Raw genomic sequence first — 14,845 nt, forward strand, 5'->3', positions numbered from 1 at the left:
TAGCCGGACATGGTGGTGCCTGTGATCCAAGCTACTCAGGAGGCTGAGGCAGGAGAATCACTTAAACCCAGGGGGCAGAGGTTGCAGTGAGCCAAGATCGCGCCACTGCACTCCGGCCTGGGCAACAGAGTGAGATTCTATCTCCAAAAAAAAAAAAAACAACTCACACCAACTATTATCTTCCCAAAAGGATTAAGAGACAACCATCTTCCTACAGCAACATATAAATAAATTTGCCCATTTCCAGGCTCCCTGCCAGCACTCTATGATTCAACCACTTAAATTTCTGCCAACTTCTCAAAGAAAAATGAGATCTCATAATTGCTCTGATTTACATTTATACCTGGTGATGCGGCTTAGCTGTCTCGCCACCCAAATCTCATAATGAATTGTGATCTCGAGTGTTGGAGGTGGGGCCTGGTGGGAGGTAATTGGATCACAGAGCTGGTTTCTAATGGTTTAGCACCATCCCCAAGTGCTGTCTCGTGATAGCGTTCTCACGAGATCTGCTTGTTTAAAAGGGTGTAGCACCTCCCCACTCCTCTCCTGTCACTATGCGAAGAAGCTGCCTGCTTCCCCTTCACCTGCTGCCATGATTTTAAGTTTCCTGAGGCCTCCCCAGCCATGCTTCCTATACAGCCTTCGGAACTGTGAATCCAACCTCTCTCTTTCATAAATTACCAAGTATCAGGTAGTTCTTTATAGCAATGTGAGAAAGGCCTAATACACCTGGCTTACTAGTGAAGTTGTATCGACCGTCTGGATTTCTTCTTTTGCAAATTACCTGTTCTTTGACTTTGCCATTTTTCTCCTGGGTTGTTTTTCTTACCAATTTTTAAGAAAAGCTCTCATCCTATTAGTACATTGACAAACATGCTGGGAATGTTTTTCCCAGTCTAGCATATGTCTTTTGTCTTTAGAACACCTGTTAGTCATTAAAAGATATGTAATAAGAAATGTTCCTCTTCTCCAGTATGGCTTCCAGGTTTCCTTAAGGAAGGCTCTTCTAGATTATATCTACAAGTTACTCATTTTTTTCCCAATGTTCTATTGTCTTTTTACTTTCAAATCTTAACTGAGCTGCAATTTCGGTATGTGATCTAAAGGAGGGATTGAACGTTGTTTCCTAAGAGACAATAGCTACTTACACCCAATTTTTTGGTTGTAAGTTATCTTAAGTTATCATATATATTTGGATCTATTTCTATACTACCTCTTCTGTTCCTCCGATCTGCTGGGAGCTCCAGTGCTTGTGGTCATTTTGAAGATTCACATTTTTTCCTTTCTAGCAAGATCAAAAGAAGTTTGTTCTCAGATGTCCTCTCAGAGCCACACATTCACATCTCCCATCCTGGTCTCCATTTCAGCTCCAATCTGTCTGATGTGACCAAATGACTCACATAAAAACACAGCCCTGAGTGAATACACAGGCTCTGGAGCTGGCTGTCCACATTCAAATCCATAACCACACCACCTCCAGCAAGGTGCTCATTGTGGAGGCTACAGTAACTCCATTCTGGGGGCCAAACAGCCCTGCTGACTTCTGATTAACCCCAGTTCCAGGAAGGCCTCAAGATTTCCGGTTTATCTACTGTTCCTTGTGTAAGAGCAGGTACTTATCATGAATCCTCCCCTTAGGTCAAAAAACCTACTTCAATTGTCCTACACATCCCTTCTGAACCACCCCTTCCCTATGATGTATGAGCCCTGGGTCCCGGGTGGGTAATGGCGGAGGGATCCATCTCATCTCGTGACTTCTGGAGATGTGGCTTCTATTCATAAGTCCCTATTAAATGTTCCTTTCTGAGAAACTGGGTGTCAGCCTCTTTCTTCAGCCTCTCAACTTCCTGGGACTCCAGGGGCAGATGTGCATAGACCCGCCCACTGTGGAACACAGATCCATTTTGCACTTCAGTTTCTTCATTTATAACATGAGGGAAATGAAATCACCTACTTGTAAAGGGTTGTTGAATGAATTAAATGAGATATTTTACTTTAAAACATTAGGCCTAGCACATGAATGCGCAACAAATTTAGGTATTTTTATTGTATATGCAAATTAGATTTGATTCAGGATTATCCCTACGCTACTGTCAATGTCACTCTCATTCACTCATACAAACTGCTCTCTCCAGTTGAAGAAAGGGAGCCGTTATTGACAGTCCTGAAAGTATATACGATGACTCCCTCTGGAAGTTTCAAGCTCTGGGAAAGGGATCGGTCACATGTATTTCGGGGAAAAAATGAGATTGGAAACTGCTGGTTTATAATAGTATCATCATCAACTTAACCTGTAAGTTACTTTTTAGTCATCTAGTTATCTTTGGTATCTCCCCCGTAAGCATCCTTTCCTATTCCACGTGGCCAGCTTCCTAAAAACACCTTCTATCACATCACCTCCCCGTTACCATCACAAAAGATCTGTAATGGATCCACTCCCCACCAGAAAATAACCACTCTCCTCCTCCTCCCTGGCTTTCAAGGCCCACAGAACTTGGTCAAACTCAAACTCTGTCCAGTGAGGCCAAGCTCACAAATTATCCTTCAAGTAAGTTGTCTCCATCTGGCATCAGTCTACGTGGTCCTGTCCTGTCCTATCCTATCCTATCCTATCCTATCCTATCCTATCCTATCCTATCCTATCCTACCATAAACTCAAGACACACTTTCATTAGCCAAAAATATTGAAGTATTATAATAAAATCAAGAAAAAAGCTACTTTTCCTTCTTTCTGAACACCTACGTCACACCGGCCAACAGGCTTACTTGTGGCCTTTCTCTGTGAGTTCTCAAAAGAGCACGATGAGGAAATTGGCCATCTCATCTGTAAGTTTCCCAAGTATATCACCAAAGGGCAACATTTGTCAGACCCAAGAATTCACGACAATCCAGTGCTTTCTCAGATCTCAATCCCAGGCCTCAAATCCCTCCCACCAGGTTTTTCAGTCTGGATGGTGTCTTTGTAGACAGAGAGGGAAATCAAACAGGAGCTGGGCCTCAACCAGCAGACCTTGCACTCCCTTATCTTCTTACTGTAAACACTGCTTTCTACAAAGCTCTTTTAACTGTGTTTAGGAATTTCTACACAAAACGACAAGTGGGGGTTTGTTTCGAGACAGCTGAACACAGTTGTCAGAGGCCAGTTCTCAGAACAACCAGAGTTACAGGCGAGCAACCATCACCAGAATGGACTATCAAGTGGAAAGTCCTGGAGCCTAGTGGAGAACCCCTGGGATGAAGCCAGGTCAAAAAAAACAAAAAAGAAACAAGAGAGGGGCAGAGAGCGGCTAGGAGCCCTGAGGAACTTGGTATTCCCTTGAAAGGGGTGGTGGGAATGCCACTGCTGCCCCTCGCCTCTGTGGCCAACTGCTGGTACCCAAACTGTGGGAGAGCTTTTCTGCCCTCGCAAACCCAAACACTGGTGCGGGCAGCAATTTGGGGATGTCCTGAGGGCATTACATCAGACTACCGCTTGTGTCAGGTTACTCACCCTCCAGTGGACCTGGGTGGCGGCGGCAGTGGTAGCGGGCATCATACTAAGGGCAAAGTCCTTGGAGGACTGCCTGGGGAAGCTCAGCACTGATGTCTCTATATCACCAGAGGCCCCACAGACCTTTCTTGGCACCTGCTGAGACTGCAGCAGCCACACAGGGCTGGCTGGACCCAGGGGAGCTGCAGGGTTCCCAGAGGCCTACCCTCAGGGAGTGCTGCTCCTAAGGGAAGAAAGAGTCCAGTATGCCAAGGGGGCACCCCTTGGGACAAAGGAGACCAGAGCATGCACTTTCCTGTGCCCAGGATCATGGCTTGCGGGCTGAGAGACTGTGCCACCTGCAGTGGAGACAGGGGTGCATGGCTTGTGGGCTGAGAGACTGTGCCACCTGCAGCAGACACAGGGGTGCTGTACTCAGCTCTGCAAGGGAGGCGTATGCTTCCAGCCCAGGAGCCAGGTGGTCTCAGTGCTTGGGCACGGATGTGGGGAGTGGGACTTCTCCTCCCCCACCCTCCACCCACTGCTGTGGGCACAGTCGTGGCTGCTCCCACAGGTTGGCACAGGCACAAGGGACAGTGGCCATTCTGTGGCTGTTAGGGGCAGCTGTTTCCACCGGCAACGTGCCCACTGGGCCAGGACTTGTATGAAAGGTGCGGCCCCACCCTCTCTACATGGACCCACAGCATCCCTGTGGCAAAGAGCAGGAGAGCTACAAATCTGTGTGCTTTGGGTTGAGGGAGGAGGCTCACTGCAGAAGACAAGTTGGTAGTAAGCCATGGGTGTCTCTCATGGCACTCACTACACTGCAGCCTGAGACAGACAGCGATATTCTCATGTTCTGAATGTCCCCAGCACCAGGACGGGGTGTGACAGGGAGGCAGATTGTACTCCTATCTGCCCAGGCCATAGAGCTGGGGCAGTCCCCACACCTCCCCACAGACACCTTGGCAACTTCTACAGAGCTCCCCCTGCTACCCGTGTTAGGGCTGGTGCTTGAACCACTGGAGTATCCAAGAGAACTGGCAGTTCAGTTTAGCTTTATCCCCCACTCAGGGGGTTGAGCAGGGAGCTCAGGCCACTGTGCATTCCACAGACCACATCACTGCCTGAAGCAACAGAGCTTCCCCCATAAACAAAGGTCATGCATAAACCCATCGGATTCCACTGCAGCTGGCTTTTACCAGTAAACACCACCTGCTGGCCTGCACAACTCAATATAAATTCTGCTGCCACAAGTGCAAAGCAAAGGAGAACAAGATAACTTCCTGAGAACTCTGCCTTCCAGGCCCAGCGGGAGAAGGGTGAGGACCCTGCTCACACACCCAGCACATCACTACTATCACTAGCATTTGAGAAAGCTACCACAAAAAGGCCATCTATAACCAAGAAACTCAGAGTCTTTGTCATTGAAAGCAACCAGAACTGAAGTCAAACAACTATATACAACATACATTATATTCACATTCTCAAGGGAAAAAAAATTCTGCCAAAGTAAATTTAAAAATAAAGAAGAGACAGTTTATCCAGATGAGAATGAAGCAGAGTAACAACTCTAGAAGTATTTAAAAAAAAAAAAAAAGAGTGCTGCAACATCCCCAAGACTCACACTAACTCTCCAGCAGTGGACCCTAATGAAAATGAAATCCTTGAAATACCAGATAAGGAATTCAAAATATTGATTTTAAAGAAGCACAATCAGGTCCAAGAGAAAGTCAAAAAACCAACAGAAACCAGAAAAACAATACAGGATCTAAATTAAAATTTTACTAGAGATAGCTATTTTTTAGAAAACCAGACAGAAATTCCAGAAATAAAAAATTCATTGTAGGAATTACAAAATACAATTGAAAGCTTGAACAGCAGACTAGACCAGCAGAAAAGAGAATCTGACAGCTTAAAGACAGGTTTGAATTAACCCAGACAAAAGGTATAAAACTCACATATCTACCAAAAAAAAAAAACAATCCAACCATATGTTGCTTACAGAAAACCACCTAACTGGTAAAAACAAAGACTCAAGGTAAAGAGGTAGGAAAAGATATTCCATGCAAATAGAAACCAAAAGTGAGCAGGAGAAGAAATACTTGGACAAAACAGCCTTTTAAGTCAACAACAGTTAAAAGAGAAAACAAAAAGAAGACCATTAAATAATGATAAAGGGATCAATTCAACAAGATATAACCATCCTAACTACAAATGCACCCCACACCAAAGCACTCAGATTCATAAAATAATTACCACTAGACCTAAGAGACAGACAGCAATGTAATAATAATGAGAGACTTCAACACCTCACTAATAGCACTAGAAAGATAATCGAGACAGAAAATCAACAATAAAACACTGAACTTAAATCGGACTCAGGATTAAATGGACCTAAAAGACATTTAAAGAACATGCTACCCAACAACCACAGGACATACATTCCTCTTAGCACATGGAACACTCTCCAGGATAGACCATATGTTAGGCCACAAAACAAGTCTCAATACATTTTAAAAACTGAAATCATATCAACTATCTTCCCAGATCACAGTGGAATAAAACTAGAAATCAATTCCAAGAGGAGAACTCTCAAAACTACACAAATCCATGGACATTAAACAACCTGCTCCTGAATAACCTTTGGGTCAATGACAAAGTTAGGATGAAACGTGAAAATTTTTTGAAATGAATATAAATAGAGACATAATAGACCAAAACCTCTGGGATACAGCAAAGCAGCGGTAAGACGAAGTTTATAGCACTAAATGTCTACATCAAAAAGAAAGATCACAAATTAATGACCTAATATAACCCTCATGGCACTTGAAAAAAAAAAAAGAACAAACCAAGTTGAAGCCTAACAGAAGAAATAACAAAAATCAGAGCAGAACTAAATGAAACTGAGACCCCCCCCCCAAAAAAATGCAAAGTATCAACAAAACAAAGTTGGTTCTTTGAAAAGATAAACAAAATCAATGGACCACTACTCAACCAAAAAAAGAAGAGATGCAATTCAAACAAGCACAATCAGAAATGAAAAAGTAGACATTAAAACGGATACTACAGAGAGACAAAAGATCATCAGAGGCTACTATAAACATCTCTACACTCAAAAACTAGAAAACCTAGAGGAAATGGATACAATCCTGGAAACATACAACCTCCCAATATTGAATCGGAAGAAACAGAAATCCTGAAAAGACCAGTAACAAGTAGTGAGACTGAATCAGTACTTTAAAAATCTCTCAAGAAAAAGCACAGAACCAGACAGATTGAGAGCCAAATTCTACCAAAGGTACAAAGAACTGGTACCAATCCCACTGAAACTGCTCGCTGCAAAAAAAATAAAATAAAATCAAGTTGGAGGGAATCCTCCCTAACTTGTTCTATGAAGCCAGTAACACCCTAATACCAAAGCAAGGCAAGGACACAACAAAAAAGGAAAACTACAGGCCAATATTCCTAATGAATACATGCAAAAATCATGGCCTAGAAGAATTAGTATTGTTAACACGACCATAAATGACCAAAGCAATCTGCAGATTCAATGTAATTTTTATCAAAGTACCAAAGTCATTTTTCACAGAATTAGAAAAACAATCCTAAAATTCATATGGAACAATATGAGTAGCCAAAGCCTGAATAGCAAAAGCAAATAACAAAGCCAGAGGCATCATGTTACTTGACTTCAAATTATACCTGAAGGCTATAGTAATCAAACAGCATGGTACTGATGTAAAAACAGGCAAACAGATCAGTGGAACAGAATAGAGAACCCAGAGTCAAAGCCACATACTTAACAACCAACTGATCTTTGACAAAGCGGACAAAAACATAACACTGGGGAAGGGATACCCTATTCGATAAATGGTGCTGGGAAAACTGGACAGCCATATGCAGAAGAATGAAACTACATCCCTATCTCTCACCATACACAAAAGTTGGAGACTTAAATGTAAGATCTGAAACTATGAATATTCTAGAAGAAAACCCAGGAAACACTATCCTGGACATTGGCCTAGACAAAGATTTCGTAACTAAAACCTCAAAAGCAAATGCAACAAAACAAAAATAGACAAGATTTAATTAAACTAAAAAGCTTCTGCACAGCAGAGTAAACAGAAAACCTACAGAACGGGTGAAAATATTTGCAAACTGTTCATCTGACAAAGGACTGACATCCAGAATCTACAAGGAACTCAAAGCAATTTAAAAAGAAAAAAGAACCCCTTTAAAAACAGGGCAAAGGACATGCACAGACATTTCTCTAAAGACATACACAGACATTTCTCTGAAGATATACAAATGGCCAACAAGCATATGTAAAAATGTTCCACATCCCGAATCATCAGAGAAAGGCAAATTAAAACCACAATGAGACATCATCTTACACCCACCGGAATGGCAATTATTAAAAAGTCAAAAAGCAAAAGATGTTGGGAAGAATGTAGAAAAACGGGAACGCTTACATACTGTTGGTGGGAATGTAAATTAGGATATCCTCTATGGAAAACAGTATAGAGATCTACCAAGGAACTAAAAATAGAACTACCATTCCATCCAGCAATCCCACTATTGACTATACACCTGAAGGAAAAAAATCATCATATCAGAAAGATACCTGCACTCAATGTTTATCACAGCACTATTCACAATCGCAAAGATGTGGAATCAACCCAAGTGTCCATCAATGGATGACTGGATAACAAAAAATGTGGGGGGGGTGTGTGTGATTTCATTCTTTTTTATGGTCAAATTCCACACCTTGGCCATAAAAAAGAATGAAATCACATGTTTCGCAGCAACATGAATCAAACAACAGTCCATTATCCTAAGTAAAATAACTCAGAAAGAGAACATCAAATACCACATGTTCTCACTTATAAGTAGGAACTAAACAATATGTACACATGGACATGGACAGTGGAATAACAGACACTGGAGACTCAGAAAGGTTGGGGGGTGAGGAATTAGAAATTATCTACTGGGTACAATGTACACTATTCAGGTGACAGGTATTAAAAAACACTATTCAGGTGACAGGTATTAAAAACCCAGATTTACGACTATGCAATATATCCACGTAACGAACTGCACTTGAACCCCCAAATCTGTAAAAATGTTTACAACACAAAACAAAATGACAGAGCTACCACAGTAAGCTTCTCTCCCAAATCCAAAAGCCTAGCTAGCATCCTCTTCTAGTTATCAGACGATCCCTAGTCACATACCATCACTATGTCATGACCATCCATTGTGGTCAAACCTCATTATTCTAACTGCCTTACTGAAAGGTCACCACAGACATCCATGTTGCCAAACCCAAGGGCAATGTGTCCTGCTTTTCTGTCCGCCCTGCATCCCCTCCTTCAGGTATCTGCCCTGACCCCACTCCATGTAACCTGGTGCTATCAATCCACTTGGATTCATATTCTTCACAGGATAGCGATCCTGATCCAAAAGGCATACATTTGGGGAAATGAAATGAACCCTAGGAAAGAAGGGGCCGCACCTTTTTCTCTGAGACTGCCAATCCTCAGGACTATTTAACCTTTAATGTAAGCCTAACTCCGGTGACCATCTTTGATGGCACACACATTGTCTGGGAACCACAGCCAAAACTGGAAGGCACAAAGGAGTGGGAGTGCGGGGAGCACTAAAGGAAATGGGGGCTGGGGGAGAATGTAAAAACAGGGTTTAAGAAAAACGTGGGTGAGAAGGGAGAGCCATCTAGGAGACATCTTTCAATATCAAATACACATCCACATAATTCTTCATAACGGTTGTCTGCATAGTATCCACTAGACAGGACTAACCTAGTTTCAGCTCATACTAGACATTCAAACCGTTATCATTTTTAACTACTAACAAATGTGTATTATGTATTATAAACATTTATAATTTCTAAACATTCATAATTTTTGTATAGCTATATACATATAGCTATACACAGTCATTTTTGCAAAACTGAGGAATCATATTGCCAATCCAGTAATTTAAGGTAGTTTTACTTACCCACTGAATGGTAAGTGTGTGTCTTCAAGTCATGCATACAAACAGCACTTGATGGCCCGCACTGGACAACATCCACACTTCCACAGATGTTGATTTTATAAAGTACATTATTTTTGGTATCAACAGCTTCCCATGTATAACTGGAAAGGAAGAAAAACAACTTGTCACTGTCACTGATTTATCAAAAATTAAACTTCTCTCTAGTTTTATTCAAGCCACATTTGCTTAAAACTGCCACAAACTAGAAAATACACTTTCCTTAGCCAAAAACACTAAAAAGTCAAGTATGTTAAGTTGCAAAGAAGCCAGGGCAGAAACTACTAACACCATCTGTCTCTGGTTCAATCCACTCTGAAGCTACCTCAGGACTCAAAGATCATCAAAATAGAAATATCTGGCTGGGCGAGGTGGCTCAGGCCTGTAATCTCAACACTTTGGGAGGCCGAGGAGGGTGGATCACAAGGTCAGGCGTTCGAGACCAGTCTGGCCAACATAATGAAACCCCGTCTCTACTAAAATTACAAAAATTAGCTGGGCGTGGTGGCACATGCCTGTAATCCCAGCTACCTGGGAGGCTGAGGCAGGAGAATTGCTTCAACCTGGGAGGTGGAGGTTGCAGTGAGCCGAGATTGCGCCACTGCACTCCGGCTTGGTCAACAGTGCAAGACTCTGTCTCAAAAAAAAAAAAAAAAGAAAGAAATATCTTACCATTAATTTAAGAATATCAACTCAGATCAGTGTATTGGTCTGTTCTCACACTGCTAATAAAGACATACTCAAGACTGGGTAATTTATAAAAGAAAGAGGTTTAATTGACTCATAGTTAAGCATGGCTAGGAAGGCCTCAAGAAACTTACAATCATGGCAGACGGGGAAGCAAACACATCCTTTTTCAGCAAGGAGAAGTGCGGAGCAAGAGGGGGAAAAAATCCCTTATAAAACCAGCAGATCTCGTGAGAACTCACTCATGATCACGAGAACAGCATGAGGGTAACCCCCGTCATGATTCAATTACCTCCCACCAGGTCCCTCCCACGACACATGGGGATTATGGGAACTACAAGCTGAGATTTGGGTGGAGACACGGCCAAACCATATTAATCAGTACTTGCTCAAGACTCATGCTGAATATAAGATAGTAATAGCCTTTCCAATCACACCGAAATGCTGAAAAGCCAAAGGATTTTTTAACTCTATTTTATTAAAAAGCTAGCTATGGCACGAAAGGCAGCTCCACTTCTGCTTTTACCTCTTAGAGCTACAGTTCAGATCTGAACTTGCAAGACAGAGCTGTGCAATGAGTCAACTATCACATTTGAAATCACACAAAATTCACTACACCAAGCATTCACACTCATCGTTCAAACCTCTGGAAAAGCAGATAGTGAGTAACTGCTAATGCATCAACCAGTATACTTGGGACAAAATAGGTGGTTTCCCGGTTCTGCGAAAACAATTATTCTCAAATGTCTACTCTGCCCTGGGGAGAATGTTTTGTCCATTTTGTAAAATGGGGATCAACTCCTCAGCAGGAGTAAAAACAGAAAAGGAAGAAAGTGTCTTAAAATGTCCTTGCAAAATGTAAAAAGGAAAGGCCAGGCCAGGGTCTCATGCCTGTAATCCCAGTACTTTGGGAGGCGAAGGCCAGAGGATCACCTGAAGCCAAGAGTTTCAGGCCAGCCTGGGCAACATAGCAAGATCCCATATCTACAAAAATATTTTTTATCATTTTAAATACAAAAGCTGTTATTTAACTCAACAGTATTGCTAAAAGAAGGGGCAATAAGTTAAATCAGAATTGCTTAGGCTAGGCCCATCCAGGAGTTGTGGAGGCCCTGGGGTAAGACCACCATATTTATCTACCTAGCAGTGTTATGCAGCCTATGCAGTACCCCATTGACGACAGAAGCACTCCCTCACAGAAGGAGCCGTCCACTTCCCAGAGCTCCCTTCCACAGTGCACCAAGGCAATGACTCAGCACAAAACCAACCACCAGGTCCCCCACAACATGTCCCCCTTCCCCCACCCTGAACTAGTTTCAGCAATGGAGGAGCCATAGTAGCCCTGTTGGGGTACTGGAAGACAAGGCGCCAAGAACTCCTAGGTCTGGAAACCCATCGAACCCACCTGCCAAGAAACCAAACCACATACACAGGCCTTTAAAAGCAGGGAGATGGAAGGTCTGATGGCCACTAAGTGGCTACAAACCTGAAGAGCAGGCTGGGGTACTTAGGTGCCCAGTCTTAGGGTGACACCCTTGGGGTGTTACTCCTCAACTCAGCTTCTTCATCAGGAACATGTTAAGAGTTATCTCCTAGACTCGGGATGAGTCAAGGACATGAGAAAATAACCCAAGTACTATCAGGCACAGAGAAAAATCATCCATAAAGGCTTGTTTCCTTTGCCCTTCATTAACCTTTATTCATGTGTTTCACAGGTATTTCTTAAGTACTTACCGCGGGAGGCACAGGAGAGTACAGCAATGAACAAAACAAAGAGGCCCTGCCCTCTCGGAGGGTATATTCCAGGTTGCAGGATATGAGATAAACAGGTAAACAAAGACTTGGCTACTACTCAGGAAAAATGCTAATCTCTTATCAGGAGCCATAACTAGTTTCTCCAGGATACCAGAGACAAACCTCAAGAAGCAGCAGTGGCATCATTAAGCTATTTCACAATCCTAAGTATATGATATTGGTGCATGAGGGTGTCATTTAAAATAAGTTAACTGGTAGGAATCAACGCTAAAGAGATCCACAAGTACCTAAAATGCTATGCTTTTCTTTTTTTTTTTTAAGACTGACTCTGGCTCTGTCACCCAGGCTGGAGTGCAGTGGCTGGATCTCGGCTCACTGCAAGCTCCGCCTCCTAGGTTCACGCCATTCTCCTGCCTCAGCCTCCCGAGTAGCTGGGAATACAGGCGCCCGCCACCTCGCCCGGCTAGTTTTTTAGAGACGGGGTTTCACCATGTTAGCCAGGATGGTCTTGAGCTCCTGACCTCGTGAACCCGCCCACCTCAGCCTCCCAAAGTGCTGGGATTACAGGCATGAGCCACCGCGCCTGGCCGGCTATGCTTTCCTTAAAAGAAATCCACCATTTTTGCAAAGGGGATATTTAAATAAGGTAAAGAGTGTGTGTGCTTGGGGAGCAGAATCAAGATTTTAAAAAGAATGAAATAATGGATATTGTCCTGATAATCTGGAAATCAGGGCTAGAGAGAAAAGTGTTGCTCTATTCAATTATATTATTTTCTCTATTTGCATTTCATACTTGTTTTGTCAAGATTCATCAAATATAAGTGGTTATGGGAGTAGGAAAGGAGGAGCCTATTAAAATACTTGAACACTGACTTTTTTCAGGGGGTTGATTTAACTACTCAGCACAAGGCAGCCCTCCTCCAGGCCTGGCAACCTCAATGCCCTTCAAAGCCCTCAGCAGCACTTGAGGCAAAGGTACCGATATCTCAGAGTTCTTAGTCACAGCTTTAAAACGAAAAATGGTCACAATAGGTTTCTAAACTTCACTCCAAAGACACCTGCAAGCTGTCAGTACTTAAAACATTCTGATGTTTCAACGGACATTATGTCTCCTTTAAAACAAACTAGTGGCAGGGCGCGGTGGCTCACGCCTGTAATTCCAGCACTTTGAGAGGCTGAGGCAGGCAGATCACGAGGTCAGGAGTTCAAGATCAGCCTGATCAATATGGTAAAACTCCGTCTCTACTAAAAATACAAAAATTAGCCGGGTGTGGTGGTGCGCACCTGTAGTCCCAGCTACTTGGGAGGCTGAGGCAGGAGAATCGCTTGAACCCGGGAGGTGGAGGTTGCCGTGAGCTGAGATTGTACCACTGCACTCCAGCCTGGGCAACAGAGCGAGACTCTGTCTCAAAAAAAAAAAAAAGAAAAAGAAAAAACTAAACTAATACGCCTAACCCCTAGTATCAACAGGAGCTCAGAAACAGTCATGTGGTTTAAATAATCTATCTGAAAATTTATGAAGAATATTCCAAAAACTATTATGTACTCTGGTATGCACTCTGGTTAAACTATCACTAGACATGCTTCCACTAAAGTAAATATTTTTTAAAGACTATTTCATAATAAATGTAAAATCATATAAATAACTGATAACAAGTTTTAAGAAATCACATGTTTGAAACTAAAGGATTCTAAATTTCTTTCCACATTAAAGGCTAAGCCCCCAGAATGGCCTAAGCTAAAATCATTCTTAAATTGGTATTAAAGTTTAAAAGCACCATGATCACATGATAGAACTAGAAAATGGTTTCAGAAGCAATAAAATTATTACAGACTAAATAAAATTTAATGATATATTTGAGGAATAATAAATTTTTTGTCTGAAAGTTTGTCTATTAGAAAATTCTCTACCCGAAGTGCACATGTACAGCCAGAATTAGGAAACTATTCCACAACAGTATGGTTCATTTAACAGCCAAGCAAATGGAACCATTCAGCTGAGATTCCCAGAAAAAGCCTACATTCTAGACTAAGTTATCTGAGCTTACACAAGTAAAGACTTAAGAAAAAAACTGACAGAAAAAAAAAAAAAAGAGAGATCAACATATTCAATCAGAGAAAACTAAGCTGTAATACTAAGATGTTAAATGTTAGCAACAAACAAGCTTCTGGAAGAAAGTATCTGCAAGCTGTGTGGAAACACAGTCTTCACTCAAACACACACACACACGAAGGAATGTGTTGAATACATTTTCTGAAAGAAAGAACTTCAGGCCATGTGCGGGTGGCTTATGCCTGTAATCCCAGCACTTTGGGAGGACAAGGTGGGAGGATCACTTGAGGTCAGGACTTCGAGACCATTCCGGCCAACATGGTGAAACCCTGACTCTATTAGAAAAAAAAAAATACAAAAATTAGCCAGGCATGGTCGCGCACACCGATAGTCCCAGCTACTCGGGAGGCTGAGGCACGAGAATAGCTTGAATCCAGGAGATGGAGGTTGCAGTGAGCCAAGATCGCACCACTGCACTCCAGACTGGGTAACAGAGTGAGACTCCCTCCGTCGAAAAAAAACAACCTCTGCAGCAGGATAGGTAAAAAAGCCCAGTGAGCATTTTCTTGAAACTCTGTCAAGTCTTCTAAAAGTCACTGACGCTATGCTGTATTCCATCTCGACTGAAGGAAACCAGCAGGACACAGGAGGAGGAGCGGGGAGAACTGCAAAGGCCCACAGAAGCAGCTTGTCCACTGGAAACAACCCAGGATCCCTGCCCATCGTCCCAGCCTTGCAAAATCCAGTGACCATCCTCAAGGGAGGCAGCCTGATTTCAGTTAGAATCACTCTTTTGGATGCAAAACCATCTGTCCAAGAACCTT

The 14,845-nt window shown here is 42.6% G+C and overlaps 1 protein-coding gene across 1 annotated transcript in view; it reads right to left on the bottom strand.

The window, feature by feature from the left end:
* IGF2R (insulin like growth factor 2 receptor) overlaps positions 1 to 14,845 on the bottom strand; it is a 133,347-nt gene that overhangs the window by 102,229 nt on the left and 16,273 nt on the right. The window contains exon 2 of the mRNA XM_015137631.3: positions 9,491 to 9,630. Within this exon, the coding sequence (XP_014993117.3) occupies positions 9,491 to 9,630 (140 nt within the window). The remainder of the gene's footprint in view (positions 1 to 9,490; positions 9,631 to 14,845) is intronic.

This window comes from Macaca mulatta, chromosome 4, assembly GCF_049350105.2.
Source record: "Macaca mulatta isolate MMU2019108-1 chromosome 4, T2T-MMU8v2.0, whole genome shotgun sequence".
Lineage (NCBI taxonomy): Eukaryota > Metazoa > Chordata > Mammalia > Primates > Cercopithecidae > Macaca > Macaca mulatta.